The sequence below is a fragment of the Apis laboriosa genome, unplaced genomic scaffold (assembly GCF_014066325.1).
Source record: "Apis laboriosa isolate Shangri-la unplaced genomic scaffold, ASM1406632v1 scaffold19_cov150, whole genome shotgun sequence".
NCBI classification, from domain to species: domain Eukaryota; kingdom Metazoa; phylum Arthropoda; class Insecta; order Hymenoptera; family Apidae; genus Apis; species Apis laboriosa.
The window spans coordinates 2,991,121-3,017,291 of NW_025222278.1; the positions used below are offsets into that span (position 1 = coordinate 2,991,121).

The 26,171-nt window shown below is 27.7% G+C and overlaps 1 protein-coding gene across 4 annotated transcripts; it reads right to left on the reverse strand.

The window, feature by feature from the left end:
* On the reverse strand, window positions 1-23,858 carry LOC122712199 (bumetanide-sensitive sodium-(potassium)-chloride cotransporter). Of its 4 annotated transcripts, XM_043931639.1 has the most exons (20): window positions 23,719-23,858; window positions 23,353-23,473; window positions 11,073-11,208; window positions 9,904-9,964; window positions 7,337-7,592; window positions 6,630-6,883; window positions 6,315-6,429; window positions 5,564-5,892; window positions 4,942-5,173; window positions 4,462-4,583; window positions 4,107-4,306; window positions 3,544-3,691; window positions 3,158-3,399; window positions 2,621-2,829; window positions 2,242-2,353; window positions 1,930-2,033; window positions 1,327-1,441; window positions 901-1,046; window positions 656-767; window positions 1-334 (listed from the first exon to the last, which is right to left on the reverse strand). In XM_043931639.1, the coding sequence occupies exons 3-20, from the start codon at window positions 11,171-11,173 to the stop codon at window positions 199-201; spliced, it is 2,994 nt and encodes a 997-aa protein (XP_043787574.1). In that variant the 5' UTR covers window positions 11,174-11,208; window positions 23,353-23,473; window positions 23,719-23,858; the 3' UTR covers window positions 1-198. The 4 variants fall into 4 exon arrangements, with proteins under 4 accessions (XP_043787574.1, XP_043787575.1, XP_043787572.1 ...); XM_043931640.1 differs by lacking the exon at window positions 23,353-23,473; XM_043931637.1 differs by lacking the exon at window positions 23,719-23,858 and having other exon boundaries at window positions 23,353-23,684.
* Window positions 23,859-26,171: the final 2,313 nt, after the last annotated feature.

A 26,171-nucleotide genomic window follows, 5' to 3' on the forward strand; every position in this document is an offset into this window, starting at 1 on the left:
TAGTAATATTTTTAAAACATTTTTTTCCTTTTTGAGTAAATAATATATTATAACAAGTGTTATTATATGTTATTATTTTAAATAAATTAAAATTTTTATCTTAACAATTATGATGTGTCGCAAAAACTTTATTAGTTTCGAAATGTATCGCTAATCTAAAAAGATTGGAAAACACTGGTTTAAAATAATATCGGTGAACTACGAATAAAAAGTTAACACTGAAGTATGATTTCCGCGTATCAAAAGAGTCGGTGGCATATTCTTGGTTAAAGCTTCCAACCATGCCATGTACAATGGAGCGGAAACTGCACCCTTTCTTGGCATTGGTAGTGACCTATAATTAAAAAAGAAAAATCTCAAAAACTACTCATTTATTTATTAATTTTCAAATATATTATTTTAATATTGTTAAAAAAAATTAACATCTAGAATTCAACATTTGAAAATTACATAAAATATTTTTTGATAGGAAAAAAATATTATTTATTAATAAATTTTATATTAAGTATTATTGATAATAGGTTATATATATATATATATATTGAAAAATTCTATTTTCTAAAAAAAGGAAGATTAAGATTTGCAATTGTTTTATAAGATATTATTTTTGCCGTTAAACTTTATTACAATGTAAATAATTTTTGTGCATACATACATTACAACTAAGGTAGACTGACTTGAGTTTTCCAATAGAAGTTCTCGTAGTCTAAGTTGTCTGTGCGTTTTATCTTTCAAAGTCTGAAGTTCAAGATTTGTTACACAGCATTCTATAATGAAATATTGAAATAATCTTTTAATTAACGTATTTTATTAATTATCGATAAATGAATGAAGTTATCAGTTAATATAATCTCTTTTAATCTCAAATTTTAGATAAAATATCTAAATTCATTATTTTACCTGTATCAGACACATCATTTTTTCGGAAATTAGATATGAGTTTATCGAAAAAATCTAATGTTTCTTGTTTTGGTTGAACGCTTATATCGTCTACCATTTTTAAACTGGTATATCTTATCCTGAACTTTGTCATTATTTCGGCCATTCTGAAAATTATAAAAATAACATTGATATTTATATATATTGATTGATTAGTATTTTTTTATTTCGATTTTTAAATTTTTCAAATTTTTATGCTAAAGATAATATCTAAAATTTATTTTAAATTTAATTTTGATTATAATCGATATTTGTAATTATAAATAAATTAAATTTAAAAAAAATATTTAAATAAAGAAATATATTTGATAGAAAATATTGATTTAAATAAAAAGTAATTTGAAATATTTATAATTATGAGAATTTTCTTTTTGATTTTTAACTTACTCTTTCTCCTGTGCTACAATGTCTTGTTTGTGATTGGCCAACGCAAAAATTCTCATTTTACAATGCTCCCAATTTGAGCGTGTACTAATAATGTATGGAAGAAGAATCGTTAAACCTGTCGAATATAAATTTCTGCCACTTAAAAATGAGTACATCCTTATATAAAATGTAAACAAATGATTCATTAAATGTTTTATAAATTTCAAATAATATTTTCTATTATTTTGTTTGAATTTTTTAAAATTATTAGAAATTTTCATGCAATTTTTATGTTTCGTTTTTTCCTGTTAAAAATATCGAAAACGAAACATAATCTTAATAACAATAAAAGGCTATAAATATAGTAAAAATTCTTAATATAATTATTGCAATATTAATATAAATTTTTCAATTCAATTAATTAAAATTTATTAAAAATATTTTCTATTTATAATTGTTATATTATGTATTATATGAAGTAAATTTAAAAATATTTTCATTTTTATTTTCAAATATTTTAAAATAAATAAGTATATCGATTAAAAATATACATTGAAAATCTTAATTGATTAATAATCTAATTGCTTGAAGATACGTATTATGAAAAAACATTTTATGAATTACCTCCATCATCGTATAGCCACCATACATCAATTGTACCATTTTTGTGCTTTCTTTGAAAAATCGCTAAGCGTTCAGGTATAGATGGCATTACATGGCGCTTTTCCCTTAAAAATTAAATTAAACCTTGAAATATCATTCATTTATTATACATTTTAAATAATTTTCGTCTAAAAGTAATTTAAAAGTGAATTTTTCAAAAAAATATCCATTCAATTAAAATTGTAATATTCGATTTTGATTTTTCGAAAACTTCTCGTTTAAATCTTCGATATAAAATTTATTCTTTAAAAATAACAATTAATTTTAACTTACATTAGTTTCTCTATAGCATGTTTTCGTTTCTGTTTCAAATGTTCTCGAGCACTTCCATGAGTAGGCGAATCTCTAATAATTTGTGGACCATCGATAGGCACGAATTGACTTCCTAAAATAAAATTAAAATCGTTAAACATTAATTACTTTTCAGAAATTATTTTTACAATAATTATATGTGATTCACGTAATAGCTATTTATACAATAATAATAAACAATGCAAAAATGATTTATTTATAAATTGTAATTATTTCTTATTTTTTTACTATACTAATTATTCATAATACAAATTTATCTTTAATAAAATTACTATTTTAAACTTTTCTTTTTCAAAAATTGCAAATATTAAATAAACTAATAAAATATTATTATAAATACCCATTGTTGGCACGCTTTGCACTCTCGGAATTTGGCTGGACATTGACAAATTGCTGTCCACGTGCATCAAAGTGTTTCCTGTTAAATCGTAGCTACTCTGCGCTAAGACACCGTGTTCATCATCGCCGTTCGCGGTCGCAACTTCACAACAGTCCAAACCCTCCGCAATTCGCAACATGGCTACCGCCAATTTTTGATCGAACGCGTTACTAACGTAAACAATATAAAATTTCATTAGATAAAATAATACTTAACGAATATCGATTATATTCATATTTAATACTAATTTTATACTAATCTGTATGAAAATTTAATTATCCCCATCGTTGTAAAAATTTTCAATCAAACTAAATGATGCAGAGTGATCCAGAAATACACATAAATATACGAATACGCATTTTTCCATAAATAAACATCAACACCAATTTTTGTGTTTGTTGTATCCTTTAGAATCGATGGTTCAAGGAATATTGCCACGAATATTCGTATTTCTCAACCACTCTGTTTTAATTTTCGACAAATTCTGAAGAAACTTACTGAAGCACATTGAAATATTCCTGAAGATCTTTGTGATTGCACGTTGACCAGTGCGTTTTATAGCCCATCAAAACAACGTTCGGCGCCAATTTTCCGACACCTGTTGCCTGCATCAAAGCCGATGCACCCCGTTCGAAACTTAAATCCTCCACCACATGATAGAAAGATTTTATACGCTGTTGATGCAACCACGCGTAACCATTTCTCAGTCGCATTGATCGCAAACGATATGATAAACGAGTCTGTTAATAAAAATATTTATATAAATTGTTATCGAGTTCAAGGCCCAAAGGATAAAATGATTAACGAGAATTTGAAACGATTAGTATTTCTATGAAAGCAACGAAGGGATAGAGGAACGAATTTGATTATTTTAAATCGCATACCGGGCATATTTCACCGCAAATCAACAGCGAGTGATTTTTCGTGATGAGATTTGCCAGATGCAATAACGCTGGCCTGGCGCCAGGAGCTCCGCTCAATGCCAAAATTTGAGGAGCGTAATTTTTGACGTGCTCGTCGATCGAATTCAATCTGTAAAATATAACTTCTTTATAAACGTATGTTGTTTCGTGAATAAGTTAAAGATAGAAGTTTAAATTAAATAAAATTAATAAAAAAAAATGGCGGATTTAAAATTTTTAGATTTTTAATAGAAATTTTTTGCAATTTGATTCTGATATTGATCGTTATGGAGTTGTATAATTTTCTATAATGATTCAATTAACTTGTATATATAATATTTTGTATGGAAATATTTTTTGTTCAATTTTTATATTTCTTAAATCTTAAATAATCGTCCTGAATATATTATTTATCTAATACTAATACTAATGATTAACATTTAAAAAAATTAGTTGATCGATCAAATTAAAATAAGAACGGATATTCAGAAATTGAAAAAATGAAAAAGAAAGTAATGAAAATTGAATTACAATTATGTTTTTACCGATAAACAATAGAAAGTGCAGTTTTGTACGTTTGGGCCTGCGTACTGCTACCCCAATTCACGTCTGGTTTCCGATACACAACTATCAAATATAATGCGAAAATAATGACAAACGTGATGAGCGATGTCACCCAGTCGATAAGGAACATTATGGCAACGCAGGTAATAAAACCTGACAGAGATAGCCAAGTGTTGTAAAACTGTAAACAAAAGATTTTTTTATTTCAATTATTTTAATAATTCTTTTTTATCGTTACTAATTATTTAACACATATGTAATTGCCATACGTTCTTTAAATAACGATAAAAATTTGAATAGAAATTAAATTTCATTCTTTTCTATTTTATTACTTACTCTGAAGGTAGGACGCCATCCAAGTGGTCGAATAAGCGCTGCATGGAAAGTGCAGAAATTAATCAAAGCGTATGACGCCAGATAGAAGTTTGAGATTAAAGGTGCGACCACATTTAAGTTTGCTGAAAAAAGAGAATTTATTATTCGAGTATACGCAAATATCATTTGACGATTTGAATTAATTTAATATAATGTATAGAAAATATTTCTATATTTAACAACTTAATGCACAAAAACTCATTGATTGAAAATTACACTTTTCTGAAATATTTTTCTATTGATTCTGATAAATAATTATGTTTCAAAAAATTGAAGAAAATTATTAATTTCATACATACAAAATAAACTTAATAAAAGAATTGTAAAAAAAAATTTATATTTCAATTAAACGTTAATTCATAAATATTTTACATGATTATTTTGTATTACGTGTAAATTCATTCATTTTTATTCGAAAAAATCATTCAATTTTGTTTATACCTATCAAAAGAAACAACGTTGCAACAATGAACGTGAGTACGTATCCACGATAAGGTTCACCATGTTTTCCATAACCTTTGCTGAAATAAATCAAGCCGGGATAAATCCTGTCTTGTCCCAGCGCTTGTATCAATCGTGGTACCGATAGCAAATTTGTCAAGGCTGTAGAAAGTGTTGCAGCAAAGCAGCCGGCATAGATAAATGGACCCCACACTGACATAAGTTGCATCACCTACGAATAGAAAAACGCAACGAGATCTTAATAACAATTTATTAAGAATATATATAAAAATAAAAAGCATTTGTATTGTAAACAAAAAACTATGACAATAAATAAACGAATAAAACTTTATATACTTTCAAACACTACATTCGAAATAAAAATAATTAAAAAATTATATCAATTATATTATATTATATATTTTCAAATATTTATTTGCGATGCACAAATAACGAAAAGTATATTAAAACAATTAATAAATTTTAATGTATTTATCATTATAATAATTAAATTGAATACAAATATTGAAAATTAGAAAGAGCATCGAAATATCAATATTTGCCTTTCATATCGATAAATATATATATGTATATATATTATTAATCATATACCATACCATACCGAGTAACTGTTGTGCAATCCAAAACTGCAGTTGACATTCGGTATGCAATCTATAATGGTACTATTCATAACAAAGCCACTGGCATCCCTGAGTGCGGCGCCACCCGCAAAGAAAACAAAAGTGACATAGCTCAGCATCGAAATTAGCAACGCGAGAAGAGTTCCAATCGGGATGCTACTCGCTGGATCCTTTAAATCGCCAGAGATGTTGGCGCCAGCTTGAATCCCGGTCACGGATGGAAAGAAAATGGCGAACACGGAGAAGAACGTTTGGTTGCTGTTCTCAGAGAACCGATAATTCGGCCCTAAGTTCTTCATGAAAACTTCAGCTTTATGGATTTAAGAAAAAAAAAATATAATTCGTTTAAAAATATTATATGGAGGGATAGATAAGAATTATTATATTAATTGAAAGATATCAATATATAGATTTATATTAACGGGATTAAATAATTTATTTTTAATCATATTTGAAGGTAGGAAGTTCAATTTTTCGATTTATACCATCGTCTAAGAATTTGAAATAAAGAATTTCTATTTATTGATATTTCATTAATTATTGAAACATCCTTTTCAGACAATTATATCGAATAACGTTCGATAGCAATCGATTAAGAATCTATTACCAATTATTTTTTTTTAAAACAAATTATATATAAATATATTTAGACACAATATTATCATTCATATTTTATTAAAAATATTTTATAGATATCAAATTTTTTATGTATCTTATATAAATTTAACTTACAAGAGAATCCATAAAATCCTTGTGCTTTTTGTTCTATATTATGGGGCCCAATGATAGTACCGATTAAAAAGTCGAAAATAGCTGCAACAATGATGGCTATAAGGAAATTTTGAGCCTGAAAGAAATGAGTTTAAATCAAAAAAATAATTAATTTTGCTATCATACAGAATTTTAATTTTCATCTGAGAACAGAACAACAGAAAACAGAACAGAACAGAAAAACAGTACTCAACTCGTATCGTAAAATTCTTATGTATCAATTAATCGATTTTCTTATCATAAGTGAAATATATTTTCTTATCATAAAATAAATACCTTCGACTCCCATTCCATACCAATCGCACAGATCAATATCATGACGATCAATGCGATTATTCCGACGATTCGAACATCGTTCACTCCATTGTCGATGATTTTTAGATTATTTTCCCGCAACAAATCGTTCAGGGAGTCGCAGAAACCAATGGTATTCATAGATGCCGAAACAGCGTTTGCAAATGCGAATACGATCCCCACCGAGGCTCCAAATTCCGCCCCAAGGGTGCGTGATATGATGAAATATATACCACCTATAGAAATCATAATTTATATAATTCATACAATTGTACTAACCATTCAATTTTATTCGATCCAATAATTATTTATTCGCTCATATACGGCATATTACATAAACGGATAAAATTTTACAAAGGAAAGAAATCGATTGAGAGATATAAATCGAACGTGTTATTTTAATCCGTAAATTCTTCTATTTTCGAAAAACGCAAAGACTTCTTTTCTTATACGATCTGCAAGATAGAAGTGAATAGGGTTTGACACGGTTAAATTCAAGGACTTCGTAAGCTCTTTTTCACGGAAAAACAATTATCAACGTTCGATTCCAGTAGATGGCTACTGCACACGATGACAAAGCACACACGACGCCACTCCTTGGTAAAAAAAAAAAAAAAAAAAAAAGAAAGAAAGAAAGAAAGAAAAGAAGGAGAGAAGAAGACAGAAAGGACGGGGGTCCCGTAACACACCTCCCTTTACTTCCCCATTAGTACTAATTGCACTGAGGCTAAGCGTCGTGATGACGCAGACTGCCGCCGATATTCCAATAATAATGATACTCTGTAGTATGCCCGCCTGTGCCACCACCCACGACAATCGCAGGAATAGCATTACACCCCATATATTGAGCAGACACGGTATGAGAACACCTTGGATCCATCCTAGCTTTATCCCCGTGTGTCCTTGCTGCGATACCCCGACTTGACCAGCCTCTATGTTCGGGTCCTGAAATTCCAAAAGTTTATTTTTATCTTATTTATTTATTTCTTTTTCCCTTCCCTCCTCTTCTTTTTAGTGCGTTTTTTTTTGTATCGTATAGTATGTATTTTTTTTGTATTTCTGTTGTCATTTATTCTTCATCCCTTGAAAGATCATTAGTAGATCATAGAATTAATGTTTTCGTTCGTTAATTTTATAATTTGTATCGATTGTAGGTGGGTTGTGTAGATGTATTGACTATGTTAGAATTAAAAATTAAATTATTTGGATTATTTTTACATTTTTTTTTTTTTTTTTTTATTAACGATAGAAGCAATGTGAATTTCAAAATTCTCGATACCTTTTCTAATTTTCCTCGCAGCTGATATTTACTGCTGTGTAAACTTAATATACTGTCATCCTGCGCAACTCTCGTTATGAGTTCGATCGTCGAGGGAGGAAACTCCTGCGGGTCTCATTTGACTCTACGAGCTTTACGACTTGATTAACTTATCACTTCTAATGCTATATTTATTTCGTTTTGTCAAAAACGGTATAAATAAATTTTGAATATATTTCTATATTTTTTTATATTGATTTTCAATATTGATTTTCATTCTTATTGATTTTCAATAATTAAAATTCAGAGTGTTACGATAAGTTAAAAAAATGAAAAAAATTTATATTATATTATGATCAAATGTATCAAATGTAATCAAAATGTAATTTAACAAATTTTCGTCCTATCTTTATACATGTTCGATCCTTCAAGTCTTCTTTGAAAGTCTGAGAAATGTAATATATATTTTGATATATCCGTACGATCTCGACTGTCCTTTAAAATAAAATGGAGGAACGAAATCGGAAAGACAAATCGATAAAACGAAGGATCGTGTATTTATTTTCAAATAAAAGTATTACGTACGTAGAAAATAATAAAAATTAAAGATTAATTGATACTAAACTGGTAATCAATAATTTAATATTATATATAATTTCATAAACGTATACGTTACGTATAATTTTATAATTAATATTTGATTCTAAACAAAGTGACACGATCAAAATCACAAAATTTCTGACATCACAATTGTTATGATGAAAATTAAACAATTAATATACAATGAAACTAGAAATAAAAAATGTAAACCAATTATCGAACATATACAACATACATGAGGAAAAGAAACGAGGTATTTGAGATTTTTAAAGAAGGAAATTCAACATTATTGGGATCAAACTGATAATGAGTCATCGTTGAAAAATAATCGATTTCAAAAAAGAATTGCGCATATCTGTATTAACATTATTACTATATTTCCATTTCTAATTTCTAATATCTATTGCACGATTCATTCGCACATTTCCTAATGGAATAAATGACCTATATTACTTCCGACAATATCAAAATACGATGCTGACCGCACGATTTCGTTTTACTTCTGCATATTGCGTCGAACTGTTTTCTGTGATAATATTTGATGCGATCTAATAATGATGATGTGTGTGCGATTCTAATATAATGGAGGTAGTTGAATTATGGGATATAATTTTATGATAATTCAAAGAAAAGAATAAATCTTAGAATGATACAAAGAAGGCATATATAATAAAAAAATGTAAAAGTTATAAATATAATGCAACGTAATGAAATGTGATTCATAATAAATAAATAAATCTGAGAATGTTAAAAAATTTTTTCAATTTTCAAATGACGAAGGAATAACATAGGTGCTAACTGATTAATGATGATTTTAATGAAATTCAAAAAAATCATTTCACATTTTTGTTTACTTTATTCTTGTTAGTTTTCTCTCAGATCATAAACTAAATCGTTATAAATATCTGTTGGGGAGAAGCAAACTTTTTATTGTAACAGTAATATCAGACATTTAATTGCACAGCATGATTCTAACGAAAATGAACGACATTCGTTGTGAAACACTGTTAACACTGTAACACGTATAAGGTTATGAAAGGAAAGAGTTCATGACTTTTAAAATAGACAGCACTTGATATAAAGAAACAAAATCTTAATAACTATTTGAAAGTAAAAAAAAAAAAAATAAATAAAAAGTTAAAAGTAAAATTTTTCTAACATTTTTTCAAACAAAAAAGAATATCGTACGACGATCTAAATCTCGTACTTATTTATTCGTATTTTAACAGAGACACATTTACATCTAATCCATTTTTTTCTTTAAGCTATTCTAAATAAAAATTTATCAAAGCCGATCCATAAAAGGGGTTGAGCAATTACGGAGCACTTTCCAATGCATTCGATGATATTACAAACAAGGGTATTACGAAGAATGTTCACAGGGTGTGGCAATCTTACCTTTATAAGATTTCCTTCGTGCAGGGTGCTCAACGATGGCCTCTTAGCACGACGGCTCAATCTAAAAGTAAAAATGTTTTTGTATAACTTTCTATAATGGTGTTGGATACAGGGCTAATTAAATTTAAGATAAGGTCAAACTATATGAAAGACTGTTAATCATTAATACAAATTTTATGTAATTCTTTGTAATATCTTTTAATTTGTATTATATCTTTTCTTGTAATATCTATAGGAATCATGTAATGAAGTTCTTTTTCTTTTTTTTTTTTTTTAAAAATTGTAATACGTATTTTTTATTGGCTTTTATTATAGAAAAATAGTTAAAATGCATATAATGTGTATGATTGATGGTTAATTTTTTATCGGTAAAAAGATAAAATTGTTTCCTCGTTTAGAGGAAATGGATTTTTAAATACCGTTGCAAGTGAACTGGCTAATTAGATAGGAAATATGTTTCGCACACCAATAATGAAAAATTAACCGTTTCGTATCTCATTGATAATGATGAAATAAAATATCGGATTTAATTTTTATTAATTTTTTTCATACAGAACAAAAATAATAATATTGAAATTTTAAAGTACAGAAAATTATACGAGATTATAATACACGAATGCAATATTTTTCGATAAATTGATAATAGCGATTAAATTAATAAATCGTTCATCATTTTTGCAATTACATTACGAATAAGTGGATTCGACTTGAAATTAATTTGAAGTTAATTGATAATTTATATAAATGTCGAAATGTTATTTCGACATTTTTATCATTCATTTTTTCAGAAATTTGTAAAAATTTATTTTTGTGAATTGTGAATTGTGATTTCACGCAAAAGAAATGCATTTAAATCTTATTTTTACTGTTTTCGATCAATTTGTTAAACTTTTAGGTTTTACTTTTTTTTCGTTAAATTTTCGTCGAGACGTTAAAATATTAAATTTCTTTATAATAAATTACAATTAACGAATAAAAATTGTAATATATTTTTCATAAATTATATAATTTAATATAAGATATTGTAACTTTTGAATCTGTAAAAATCAACGAAATTAAATAAAAAATTAAATAACAGGTAAATTTAAATATATACAAAATTTCACATATCGAAGGAAGTTTAACAAATAAAGATAATAAATCAATGAAAGAAAATATTGTACACGAACCTGTAATGATCCAATCGTGGGACCACGTCCCATAACCCACTGACGTTCAAAGTCATTGGTGATCTCTTATTTTGACCTCCACCAATCACCTCATCATCCATAGCTTTAAGTACAAGTCAATTGCGTCTCCTTGAATCTGTAAAAAAAAAAGACAAAACTACTTTTTTACTTGAAATTTCAATCTTTTATCAATAATAAATAATAAATCGCATCGTGTATTGTCCAACTGTACATGTATAATAAAACATGTATGATGAATGTATATATATTCATAAATGAATGATTATTTTCTTAGAGCTAGATCTTCTTTTTGAACAGGAATTTTTATTTATATATTTTTCAGAATTTTTCTTAAAGAAATAATATCATAGGTGTTAAATATTACTCAGAAAATGTTTCACGAAACATTCATAGTACGTTAATTTACACCTATCTAATGAGCCAATGTCGCACAATGAATCAATGAAAGCCTCTTTTTATTTTTCGCGAGTATTTTGTAACATAGATCCTTCAAAAATTCCATTGAATTTTTCGTAACAAAAAAGATGAAGAACAAAACGAAACGACGAAATAAAGATTTCTTTGAAAGTTTTTACACGATGGAAAACGATAATCTTTATTTACGAATTCTACCTCTTTAAACTTCCTATTGTTTTCTCGTTTTTCGCTTTTCCATATCGATGCTTTTGGGAATATGAAATACGAAAAATTGTGTTAACCAATAACCAATTTGAACGAAGTTTGGTTCTTTTCCAACTTTTTTGGAAATTTGACAAGTACAACGATACTTGCTTGGGACGTGCAGTCCATAATATGGCCATATCCATAATTTTGCAAAGTGTTGATGTGATTCTTGAAAAGAAGAAATCTAGAATGTATGATATATTTTGAAAAATATACGTTGTTGCAGAATTATTTATCGATTATTTCATTGTTTTCCATGCCATAAATCGTGCTAGATTAGCCTGTAATTGATATAATTTTTCACGAAAATCAATTATTAAAATTCTATAAAATTAAAATTCTTTCTTTTTTTCGTTTGTTAAAAAAAATGGATAAAAATGTTGAATTACAAGAAGGAGATATAAAGTGATTCGTTATATATTTGTGTCGCGTGGCTTCGCAGAAACATTTCAATTTTCCGTTCCCGTGAAGATTGATAAATTTGTCATCGCGAGCTGGCTCTTGCGAAGATTTCTCGTGACAATTTGCCAAATATTTTAGATCTCGCAGCTAATCATATTTTCATCGCTGTAACGACACGCATTCGATTACAATTTTCCGGCGTGCTTCCTGGTAAAACGGCAGATCTTTTATTAGATCTGTGACGACTGTCCATCTTTGTTAATACCGCGTTAAATTAACTTTAATTCGAATCCTTTTATCATACATTTCATATCGTATATTTTCTTTTTTTTTTTTTTTTTTTTTATTATTTAGCTTCATTCTATCCCACGTTTCGTCACTTTTACTCGTTCACTCATTGTTCAAAACTCTTCCTCTTCAAAATAATGAAAGGGATAAAGAGATAAAGAGATAAAGAGATAAAAAAAAAAGAAATACCGGGAATATATCCACTGTTTGTTGTTTATCGCCTCATCTTCATAACCTTCGCGTATTTTTGAAGATCGCTAAGCCGAAGGGGAAAAAACGGGATGCGTGCGTGCGGGCGTGAGGTCGACGGAAAAATAGATTTTCGAAGAAAGCCGGGTCGAAGCCGCTTTCGAAAGTTTCGAGCGAAATTTTTTTTTTTCGTTTTTTTCCATTTTGCGAACAATTCTGTATCTTGGAATGTGATGAAATGTAAATTCTTAATCCTCTTCTGGGGATAATAAACGAGCGTATATTTAACATTATAACGCTTAAGATATTCGTAGAACACTAGAGTCGATTTTAAAGGGCAAACCAAACACAAAAGTTGTATACGAAAATATCGGTTAAGATTTATCTGTAAGATGGAGAGTGAGACAGATTTATCTCTGGTTGAACGCTTTATATCATTCTATTTTCAATCGCTGATTAACTTGACGAATAATTTTCGTATATCAACATTTGTATTCGAGCTCTCAAGGATCGATTCTCCAAAAATGCTCCCTTGTGACTCCTGTTCCAAATATTCATGTATATATATATATATATATACATAAACAAAACATTGTATCCGAGAAATATCCTGCAAAATTATTTGGCCCTGATCCCGGAATCCGTAACATTTCACGGTTGGTTAAACTTCATTCATCTCGAGTCTTAAAGAGAATATTGACACCGGGTTTTAAGGGAATCTGTTGTGAAAATATTGGTGGTATACACAATACACGCAACGATATGTGTTTTCAAGGGTTTTGTTTTCCTGGAAGATCATCGAATCTTCGGATACGTGAATGTGTTGGGGATATAAAAGAGGGTAGTGTAAGGGAGAGATAGCGCGTAGAAATGGTTTGCAGAGTTTATGGCAATGACGGAGAGGGAAATTTTATAGGATATTGTATTTGAAATTTTTTCTTTTTCTTTTTTTTATGCTCCAATTGCATAATTTATCGAAATTTTCGTTATCGAAAATCGTGTGTACGACGTTTAAATATTAGATGATCATTTTATTAAAAATATATATTTTTATTTTATTAAAAAATATATGTTTACATTGAAATGCAAGCGATGAATATTATAATTTTCAACATAACTTTTTAAACATGCATTTTTCATTTTTATTCGTACGATAACGTAGTGAAAATGTCCCAGCAATAATGACTTGTAATTATCACGTTAATTTATAATAATTTAAAACTAGAAGTGTTATCATTTATAATGAATTGTTAATTAAATGCAAGTTACGTATTTTTAGATATTATATCTAAATGAATTTAAAAATTTTTGTATTCGAAAAAATTTTCAAATTCTTTTAAATCGAAAATAAATTTTATGATTATAATAAATTTCGATACGCATACTCCATTATCTCTTCGTTTATCTCTTCGTTCAATGCAAACTTAGATTTCTTATAATATAAAAAAAAAAAAAAAATGACCGACAACTTTTTAACTTTCTGCGTTTGTTTGATCTGAATGGCAATCTATGAATATTTTCAATTCATTCAACACCATGCGTGTGTAAAATTTTCACGGATTACTCTTTAATATTTTAGTATCCTTCGATTGTTTACAATACGCTATTATGTTTGCTATTAATTCGTGCCAGTTAAAATATTTAATCTTTAACTGCAACGTTTCGTACAATTTTGATACCTTGATATGTTCGGTCGGCACCTTTTACATCCATCTCCGTGACCGTGTAATGCGTTTCGTTGCAATGCCAAGGAAAATAAATATTAGAGACATTTTTGATGTCAACTTTTAGCCTAGCTATTTAAAATTTTAACAAATTGTCCTTGCCCATAACCACGAAATATGAACGAATATGCAGGGAGAATAAAATTAAAACTATGATTTGTGTTTAATTAATCGTATTTCCAGGCATTTCGCTCTATTTATCTCTTAAATTGTCACATTCTACGTTAAAAGATTGTGTAAATATTTTATTTCGCGTCTCTAAATATAAAAAATCTCTTTTAATTCTAATTCTTTTCCTTCTAACCCTTTTCTTTCTTTCATAATTTTTTTTTTTTATATAGATTTATGACAAAGATTTGATTTGAGACTTAATGTTATCTCATTCTTTACAATAACAATAGTAATGATAATGTATGATAAATCTGCAAGTTCTAAAGTAAAATCATATAATGAGATTCAGACTATATACATTAAATAAATACTGCTAAATTCATAAATAATTCATTATTCTCAAGCAAGATTTGCAATTAAACCAAATTATATATATTTTTTCTCGTAATTTTCCATTGATTTTGCATTATAAAATACACAGTTTTAACTTTGATTTGTTAATTTATAAAAAGCATCGTTTATTATTTTATCAATTATTAAGACTTTAATTGTGATTAATTCGTAGTAAATTTCTTTATTATTTACTATAATTATGCAATCAATTATCTAATTATTAATTTTTAAAGTTTCAAAATTCAATAACAATATAAGCTAATCCATCCCTAAATCAAAATTTCCTTTCATCAATCATATAATTACTAATTATTAATTGCTTAATCAATTTTATTTAAATGGATTTTGGTTCTAGGTTATAATGTAAATATATATGATAAATTATAAAATTATTACATCTATTAACTCTCGTATGACAAGTTAAATCGTTCTTTTTTAATGATGAATCGATATTCGATGCAATTCGATAAAATTTTTCTCTGTCTCTTTCTCTCTTTCGTGATTTTAATAAAATTTCTATTTTTAGCTATACTTAAATAATTGTGAATACGAATTACAGATGTCAGTTTTTGAACAACAAGCCAAATAAAAATAAGAAAGAAATATCGATCAAAAAGGTGATTCTTATAAATTGATAAAGATTGTAATGAGATAAGAATTTTGCGTTGAAAATCATATAAGTTGAAAAATCTTATAAAAATGACACCAAATAAAAATATAAATTTCAATCAATTCGAATAAATCTTAACATTTTAAATAATCGATATAAATACAAAATTTTTCATATCTAAATAAAAAAAAATGTTATTATTAAATTAGTATGTTTAAAATTTGAATTTAGAAGAAAAATATTACCAATAATATTTTGTTAAACATCTATATCATAGAAAATCGAATTTTTTGAACGAAATTTTGTAGGATTAAAGTGTCGATTGAAAATCGTAGGATTTTCATTCGATGGCATAATTCTGCACTTAGTAACAGATAACAAATTTATGTTGAAAAATTGTTGATTACGTTCTTCGTACGAATATACACGGCCTTGTATACATTTTATACTGACACGTTTGAAAGCTTATAGTGGGATCAATCAGAGATCGAGCTCTGGTTAAGAGTGCACGTCTGCAACCCAACTTCAAAATTGTGTTTTCACGTACGAAAACGTCGTACGATAAGAATTAATGTTACGACGTTCATTTATTTTTCTTTAAAAAATATTCTATTTTCATTTCATTCCCATAAGATTTTTTTTATTACAATCACATTTATGTATACCATTGTTTAAAAGTACTTGGTTCAAATAAATATTTAGAAAATTTTGAAGAAGCAATCGATGAATTTCGTAAAATTTTTATTTTTATATTTTTTTCTTCATTTTTACTTTGTGTACTCCTTTAATGAAATATTTTATTTGTGATATAAATAGAAACATATTACACTTATATTTTTATGATTTTATATAACAAAAGATTATATTAAATTATAGAATGGAACGAAATGAAGAAAATTAAAATTTTTTGTGATTATTTCTTAATAATAAAAGAAAATTGTGCTTTTTTAAATTAAACGTTTAAAAATTTGATCACTTGTTATTATCAATCTCTTTTTTTCTTCTTAATTTTAATGGTCAATACAAATTCGAAGATTTAAATTGATTGACAATTATAAAAAAAGAGAAGAAAGAAGAAACTTAAAATTGTAGAATATATAAGGAATAAATTCATCTTGTAACAGTTATTGGCCACAAACAAACAGAATGAAGTTCAAATTAGCAACGCAAATTTGTCTTGTTTTATGCTAAGAATATATAAAACCATGGACCTTCGCTGTGAAAGTAATCGAAAATCAAATTTTGCACAATAATATTCGATAATTCGAAAAAAGATAAATTAAAGTTATTAAGATGAAATTAATAATCATATTCGAAACAAATAAATGTTTACAACTGCAATAGAAATAAAAAAAGATTACATACAATAATTTACAATAGTAATTGTCAATCAAATCTTAAAATAAACGCAAAAAGAAATTTTAAAAATTCTAAGTTTGCAATTTCCAATAATTTTATTTTCAAAAATTATCCATCGATTCATCGATCATGCAAAATCCCTTCAGTGCATGAAATCCCTTAAGATTTCTTCACGTAATCAATAATTAAAAAAGTTAAATGTATAAAATGTATAATGTATAAAAAAAGAAAAGAAAAATTAGATGTATAAATAAAATATTTTTAAAGTCATTTAAATTTTGTATAAATACTCACGTAAAATTATCACGTAGTATCAATACATTATTAAAAAGATTTTTATTTTATTTAATAATTTTATCATTTATTTTTTTTACTTTATCAAATCGAGATTTATCTTTTCTAATTCAAATCATCAAATTTGATAAATCAATGTTTACCAACACATAAGCTCACTTGAATTATTTATTTTAAAGAAAATATGGCAAATATTTTTAATAGATTACATAATATAGTTGCAATTATATTTTTTTTAAATTCATATATACACAAAAATATCTTATATTTAACTGCTTCGATTTACTGTAATTTCTAAGTTTGTAATTTCGAAAGTAAGTTTACACTCTCAAACTGAACGTATGATAAACAGTGACGTCTGACGTTCCATTAGAAATTATTTATCTTATCGGAATCAGAAACCGGTAAAATTATTGTAACTTCTTCACCGATAAAAAAAAAAAAAAGAATAAAAGCAAAAGAAATACAAATGAATACTTTTCCAAAATGCAATCACGATTAACATTCAAAAATATATACATACATACATATATATATAAATAAAAAAAAGAATCACGAAATAGAAAAATAAAATGAAACGGTTAAATTAAAAAAAATAAAAGAAATATATATATTTGAAAAATGAGAAAACACGGAGAAATTGGTTGGAAAGAAGACGGGATTGACACTCACGGGATGCCGCCGATCGAGAACGGGATGGCCTGGTGGGAACGCGATCCACCCGTGATTCACGGATCGCACGCGATCCACGAGGAACGATCAGCGTGGATCCAGCGCGTAGAGCCACTGAACACACCGTGTAACACTCGTATCCCTCGAGCCGGGCCGACATTAAACAAGGAAGCATGCGTCGTGCTTCCCTTTCCATAAAACTGTTTCAAACACACGCGTGCATACCCACTTAAATACACACGCGCGCGCGCACACCCGCCACCACTGTAACCCGCAACACGTCATCTGGTTTGTTCGGCTTCCACTTCGACTTCTCCGCGTATTCTCGAGGAATAAAGCTTTACGATGGAGGAGAGATGGTTGTTGGGTTTAGTCGGCGTGAGTCAAAGACCCGGAGGAAGAATCGATCTGAATAAATGTCCGATTTGACTTTTTCACGATATCGTTTTCTTCTTCTTTTTTCTTTCTTTCCTTTTCTCTTTCTCTCAAAGTTTTGTTTCGTTATTTCGTATATGCATTTTAACGGGAGAAGAGAACGTATCTTCTCTTTCATATTTTTCTCGTTACATGTGTTAATCATTCGAGGTTAAAGGATAAATGACCTTGATAATTGGAATCTTGAGACGTTGCGAGCATAACTTGACCTACTTAACACATGGAAAGTATCCGGATAGCGTGTTGCGAAGGAAATTCGATTAACCTGAAAATTTTGAATTTCGTGCGAACGTAATTTTCATAAGATAGCGATAAAGAGAGAGAGAGAGAGAGAGAGAGAATTTTAACAATGATGAATAGAAACGCAAATATATATTTTTTTTTTCTTTACAAATTTCATCGTATCGTTCGTGGAGTGTAATAAAATAAAATTCGTGAGTGAAATAAAACTAAAAAAAAATTAGAAAGATATTAAAATTGGAGAAAAAATCAGCAAAGACAATTGCCCTCGATCGATTTGCAATCAACGTATCGATGCGAAGGGAATGGAAAAAAGGATTTTCGAGGGGATGGAAGGACGAGGATTGATCGTGTGGTGGATCAAGGACAAGCGGAAGGGATGAAAGTGGACGGTCAGGATTTGATTTACCGGGGAAGAGGGTTTAGCTGGGGTTGTTTGGGAATTTCGGAATGATTGACGTTTTCTGGGAGGTGGAAATTGAAGTATCTTCGTGGACCAAACACTGCCCTCTGCGCTTTTCTCCTTTTTCCTTTTGTTTTTCTTGATAGGATTGATATACGGATAGGAAGTATTCTGGGAGAAAATTTTTTTTCGCAATAATTTTTCGAAACGCGTGAAATTTTTATTTCAAATTGCACGTTGAAATTAACACTTGTTTGTGTTAACCAAATTTTTATAACTATCGTGTAAATATGCATTGTTGATCGCTTGATATAATAATTTAATTAATTGGGAATTTTAAATGGAAAATTTGAAAAGTTATCATTTTTTTAAAGAAAAAAAGAATTTTGTAATTCTGTTCATATTAAAAGTATAAAAATTGTTAAAAAGGTATTGATCGGATCTCGAAAGTCGATGGACTGTTTAAGTTTGCTCGAAAATATTCCGGTGACGGATAGGAAGCGGACGGGTCGACGCGAAGAAAGAGGCACTTTCTGAGAATGATAGGGTGATCCAGATTTGAGAAAGTATTTATTTCATTAATTTTTTCCAAATTTATCGAATATTTCTTATTTTTATCTATGAATCGTCTTGACCTCGTTAAGATTACATTGCTAAAACTTTTTTTGAATAGATGTGTATATTTTCATTTAAGAAGATTTGATTTATTTCTAATTTCTATTATTATAACAGAGAATAAAATTAATTTTCGTTTTTGATTATATCATTGTAAATACATTTGTATTTTGATATTTTCAATCTGACACGTAATTCCATTTATAACTTCAAAATGAAAGAAGTTTTACAGACACGATTTTAATAATTTCGATAATTTCAATCAAAGGTAAAAATTAATTTAGAAAGTCACTTTTTGTCTCTTGTCATGCAAAGCCTTATAGACAAGTGACACTTCGTAAAATTACTAAAAATATAATAACAGTGTCATTAGAAATCTTAATCGATATCTTTTTTAATAATTCGGATTATAAAATTTAAAAAATATCGTTTCTATCATTATTATTATATATCACTTGCCACCATTTAAGTTTGGATAAATAATTAATAAATTTAAGATGCAATCAATTTTCATTAATCAGTTTCATTAATCTGATATTTATTAATATCTTGTTGTCTATCTTGCATTTGTATTATTGTAATATAATTCTTTTTTTTTTTTTTTGAAAATAAATTTCACAGAAAAATCTGAACAAATTACCATTTAATTAATATACCATTTAAATATCTATTCAGAAAATTTATTGCAAATTTTTTCACTCATTATTCGCACAAAATACGATATCTAGATTACAATTTATCACGAAGAGATTATATTCTCATATAAATTTTTAATTAAATTCTTAAAAAAAAAAAAAAAAAATTCAAGTAATTCCCCGAATAATATCTTGTTTACTCATTAGACAATTTGTCGAACTGGGATCAATAAATTTTTCGACACTATCGGAAGGATGAAGCATTGTAAACGCAAATTGTGACGGTACGTCTTAGCAGGAGACACTCCCACGCTTTTAAGACGACCTTGCGAAGATACGTTATCGAACATAGTGGAATGCGTTTATTTAACACGATATAAGATCGATCTTATTGATTATCTTTCCACGAGTTTGTCACGTTTTCGTTACAGTTTTGTTCGTTTACATTTTTAGAATTGTTCCGTCTACTTGACCGGAAACTCTTGTTTGGATCTTACATCCGGTTTCGCGAAATCCAGTCTCCCGAATTAAGAGCGTTAAACTTGCACTGATTTATCATTTTGTATTTCGCGGCATGTGCACACGTATCTGATAACGATGTACTTACTTTCATTCGATAAAATTCATTTTGCATCCTGATTACATGATTTTAATATTTTTATTCCATAATATCGCGTTACGTTATTTTATGATAATGGAATATCGTTATCTACTGATAAGAGTAACCGAGAGTGATCGTGAGAATAATTCACTCTGTATCCTGATAATAAATACAATTAAATTCTTATTTTAATATATATATACCGTCTATTATTATTATAGTTTTGAATTTAAATATCGAAAAGGAAAATTTAAATTTATCCGTGTAATTAAAATATTTCTTATTTAACAGATTTAAATCCAAATTAACAAATTGAAGAAATTCTTTAAATTATAGAGTAATATAAAATTACAGAACGAAAGAATTTAAATTAGAACACGAAACTCTTTTAAATTATGATACGAAACTCTTTAGTGATCTCACGACCTCACCCTCTGCAATTTTCTATGCGAGTGTTTATCCTTGTTACTCGTGTTATCGTTCCTCGTTATCCTTCTCGTCACAACAATTCACGTGGCAACATACATTCACTCATCAGAGTCATACAAAATGAATTTTATTGCTTAATCAATGTACATAAATGTATTGATACATATATGATACATATATGTAAAGAATCATTTATATTTTAATGAGAATTAAAAATTTTTCACTTTTCACGATACGAATGACTTTCATTTAATGAATTGCTTTATCGCGCTTCGTGATAATATTTAACAACAACATTGTTTTATATCATTTTTATAATGATAGACGCATTGATTTAATCTCGAGATTACATTAATTCTATTAAAATTATTTTTAAATTTTTATTTTATATCAGATAAATTATTGATAAGTAAATACAGAATTAAACATTTTCTTTTTTTCACGAGAATTAATTTTTATGAGACAAGATAATATCTTTTTTATAACCGTTCTATTATTTATTGTAGATATAGTTTCAATACAGAGAGTATTCTTATGCATAATATGAGATAACAACCAAGGATTCCTTACATTGAAATCAATATTAATTTGACGCTTGTCAAAACAACAAAAATATATCCCATTCAAACAAGTTATTTTTATCTTTAAATTATAAAACATATTGTATTGTTTGTTTTTGTTTTGTTTTCCATTTATGAGAATTGTAATTATTATTGTTGCTTAAAAAAAAAAATAAATAATTAAAAAATAACAATTGTAAGAAACGAAGAGCAATTCATTTCTTATGTATACAGATACATTCTTATGTATCTGTGTAACAATTGTATGTATGCATCTGTTGTAACAATTATTTCATATATTAATCATATATCAATCATGTATTAGTAAACTATTTAAAACTTCTATTGCAAATAAAATAATTATATTTAATTTCATTAAACAACTTAATAATCGTATCATATATCATTACAGATTATTATCAATAATAATGTAATAATTCTATTATTATTCAATTTTGCTTCGATATACAAAGAAAAATCTGTTTCTTCATCTTTATCCCGCCTCTTTCGAAATTTCAATTTAATCAAATAATTCTATTTATAAAACATATATTTTAAAATAATGCTTAAAGTAATTTTTACAGCAACGAATAATATTTATCGGACAAACTCTATTCGTTCTACATACAATAACAGCGATAGAACACGTTCTAGCGTGGCTCGCTAGAAGAAAGGAAATAACCGAATATTTCCGGTCAGAACCGATTTCTGCGCCAAGATGCAACATGCTGATAATTCATTTTTTCTTCTTCTTTTTCTTTTGATTAGCGAGTGATTCTCAAGTCGTGACTTCATCACTTAAATCGTTAATAAAGATGTTTATGATGTCTGCAATTCTTAACTTCCTTAAAGATATTATTAAGGAATGAGAATAAATTGAGGAAACGCCCAGATATAGCCAAATATGTTGTTTGATGAATTATTAGATATTATCGAGTGTTGTTCACACGACGAAAACAGATAGGGTTGAAGTGTGACGCAACAATACTTGAAATTAATTTTATTTAATCTCCTTTTATTAAATTTTTTTTTTTTATTCTCAGAATTAATTATTCGGTTCTTTGAAAAATATATAAAAATATCATTTTCAGATTTTTATCATAGACAGGATAAGACAGATCGTTTCAAAATAATAGAATAATGTCATCACGATTAATTGAAACAATGATGAAATAGATAAACGCTGAAAATCTAAATAAGAATTTTATCTGTTGAGAAGATTATTCTTCAATTATTAATCATCTTATTATTTTATTATTATTTTATTCGACAATTCATTAAATACTTGTAAATATACATGTGTTTATACGAGATAACGATAGAAATCAATGAATCTTTATTTTGTTGTAAATCTATTACAAATTGTTCTCTCTCCAAGTATGCTCGAACACGATAAGCAAAGGTGATAAATAAAAGAAAAATGTGCTCGTTATACGATTTTCAATTATTGAGATTCACGAAAGTGTCGAGATATTTAAATACACGAGTCAAAATAATACACGAGTCGATTAATAATTATACAACCCTCCCCCCCCCCCCCGGATACAAAATTTACTTTATATCCAACGTACGACAAATATATCGTTATTCCAAGTGGCGTAAAATTGACGATATAAATCAATCTATTAATATTTACCACTACATTTCGCTTCTTCGAAAATTTACAAAATCCATTTTAAAATCCATTTTTCCTAGTTCCACCTGTTCACACGAATCCACAAAGCGATAATCACTCTTACTAATAACCACTAATTCATCTGAAATAGCAAGTGCAATCCATAAATCAAATCGGCAAATCATGAATTATCGTGTTTCGTTAATGGACGGACAACTCATTTCGTGGCTCATTCGAAAGTTCAATTCGTCGCGACGCGCGTCACCAATTAAAAAGCAATTGGCCGGGCCCCATCGATCGGCCACACGAATACATACATTACTCGGCAATGAGAGATGTCGCAAGTTAGCACTGTCGATCGTTTTACCGGTTAAAACTGATACGTACCAGTCCATTATCGTTTTAAATAAAGCCGTAAAAGTCGAAAGTATTGTCCTCGATCTTAACGAGACGATAAGTTTTTATCGCAAATATTACGTGCTACGTGGTCAACTCTCTGTTTTGTTTTCACGAAACAACTGCTTATATTTTTCACACGCACGATACGTATCTCTAGCCTCCTATCGTGTCTCCAATCGGTTACTAACTCGCTCATTAAACTTATATACATAGTTGCAATTACGTGTAATTAATCCTCACGACAACAGTGATTCAGAGTAATTATTCAATATCATCATCAAGCTTGGAACGGAGGATCGAGAGAGATTATTAGACGCGCGGAAAAGGTTTTATCGGTTTTTGCGTTATTTATTTATGGATGAATATAATATGGTATAACCGATTCTCGTCTCTCGTTACTTTTATAATATAGAAAAAATTGGAAGATGGAAGAATATAAAATGGAGAAACATTTTTCTATAAAATATTTCTGTGAAAAATTCTTTTAGAGAGATGTTTAGTTAGTTAATTGCGTTGGTAGATATTCGATGAAAAATATAATAATAATGTAAAGAAGGTACGAATAGATAGAATATAAATGAAAAAATAGTGTTATGAATAAATGAAAAAATAATTATTATGTTATACGTTCAGTTTCGATAATTTGTTTCGTAGTGGAAAAATGTTTAAAAATTATTGCACAGTTTACTTAAGAATACGAATATGAATAGTAGGTTACAGCACAGCATTATGATTGCATCGTGTTAATAATTAATGGTTTGTAATATAGAAAATAATGGGGTTGGTATACGTGTAACGAAAGAAACTTTTATTTATTATGCAAAATACAATTTATTGCATTCTATCGATGTCGACATATAAAATTAATTGCTCTAATTTGAATTTTAATCCAATAACGAAATAATAAAATAAGACAAATATTGTCAGTTTGATTTATATATCGAATATTCATTAAGAAAAATATTCGTTTTTACTTCTATACATTGAAATAATCATTATTTCTTTTTTTATTGTTGTTAATACCATGTTATTAAATCATAATTATATTAATGATGAAAGATATTATTAATTCTTATTAAACATTGATAACATTTATTATAAAATGATTCGTACAAAAAAGAGATGAAATTATTTCTACTCTTCAATATTATTGAATTAATTCTATGTTATCAAATAAAAAATTAATTATTAATTCCTATTGAATTCAATTTATTCTGCTCTTCTTTATATCTATTTATTTTATGATGCACAATGCCTATTACAAATCAGTTTTATTACTCTCATAAATATTGTAAGTATCTTGTAAGTATAAATCACGTACTTAACTCGTAAACACATATTATCACAAACAAATTATTTTACTTGTAGCTATTAATCTACATAAACTTAATCTCTATTAAAATATATACCTAATCTGCATAAATCTAACAAGTTTAAAATTAATAAATAAAATTTCATAAGTGTTATTTTAAACAATCAGTTAAATTTAATTAAAATTTTAACAATAAAACTTTAATTTTTATTTTTATTTTTAATTTTAACGATAAATTGAAAATTCTTATTATTACGATAATCTTTAACACAATTCTTCGAATAAAATTGATTTGAGAGTAGAGAATTACTTTTCTGACATGGAAAGCTACGCGTGGTCACGATAATAAACCAGGTTAATTCGAAGAGATCAAACGAATGGTGTAAATAAAATTCAAAACGTTTTGATGATTCTTCTCAAAGAAATGCAACGACAACGAAATCGTTTGTCTATGCCTGACTTCTTCTGGTTCTTGATCTTATTACAAAAATATCATCGTTTTCAAGTGTTTTCGAGTCAATATCTCGATTGGTAGCATCAACGCCTTCGAATCGAGTTATGGTTAACATTCTAGCACATCTACAAGTTTCAAGATTAATTTTAACAGGATAGAAGAAATAGGATAATTTAACAAACGTTTAATCGAAATTCTTGATAACTTCATCAATAGCTTTGCGATTTGAAGTTAAAAAGAGAAAATCAAAAAGAAAAGTCTTGTGATTTCGTCGTTGCTGCTAAATTTACTATCGTGCATCATAAATTAAAAAAAGAAATGTTTATTTTTTCAGGCATTCGCGATTTGCATCGCATTTTATGATTGCTTTCCAAATATTTAAAACATTATTGCCATTTTGTGAATGCTGCGAGTCGATTTATCCGATTCTGAATAATATCTCTCAAAAGAAGATATTATTCGCATCGATATCCTGCGATACATTCGTTAACCAATTGACTCATTTTGAACACACTCTATATAATACAATACAGAGTCTTGTATTTATTCGAACATACGCAAAATTTTATTTATATTTAAAACTGACTACAGACTATTCTCAATCTTAATTAAATCGTACATAACAGTTACAATTTAGCTAAGAATAACAAACGTTGTTAGAAAAAGATAAATCTA

Coding starts and splice junctions, on each gene's coding strand:
- LOC122712199 (XM_043931640.1), bottom strand. CDS start 11,173: ATGGATGATGAGGTGATTGGTGGAGGTCAAAATAAGAGATCACCAATG. Junction 6,884..7,336: donor TAATGGGGAAGTAAAGGGAG/GTGTGTTACGGG, acceptor TGATTTCTATAG/GTGGTATATATTTCATCATA. Junction 3,400..3,543: donor TTTGCGGTGAAATATGCCCG/GTATGCGATTTA, acceptor TTTTATTAACAG/ACTCGTTTATCATATCGTTT.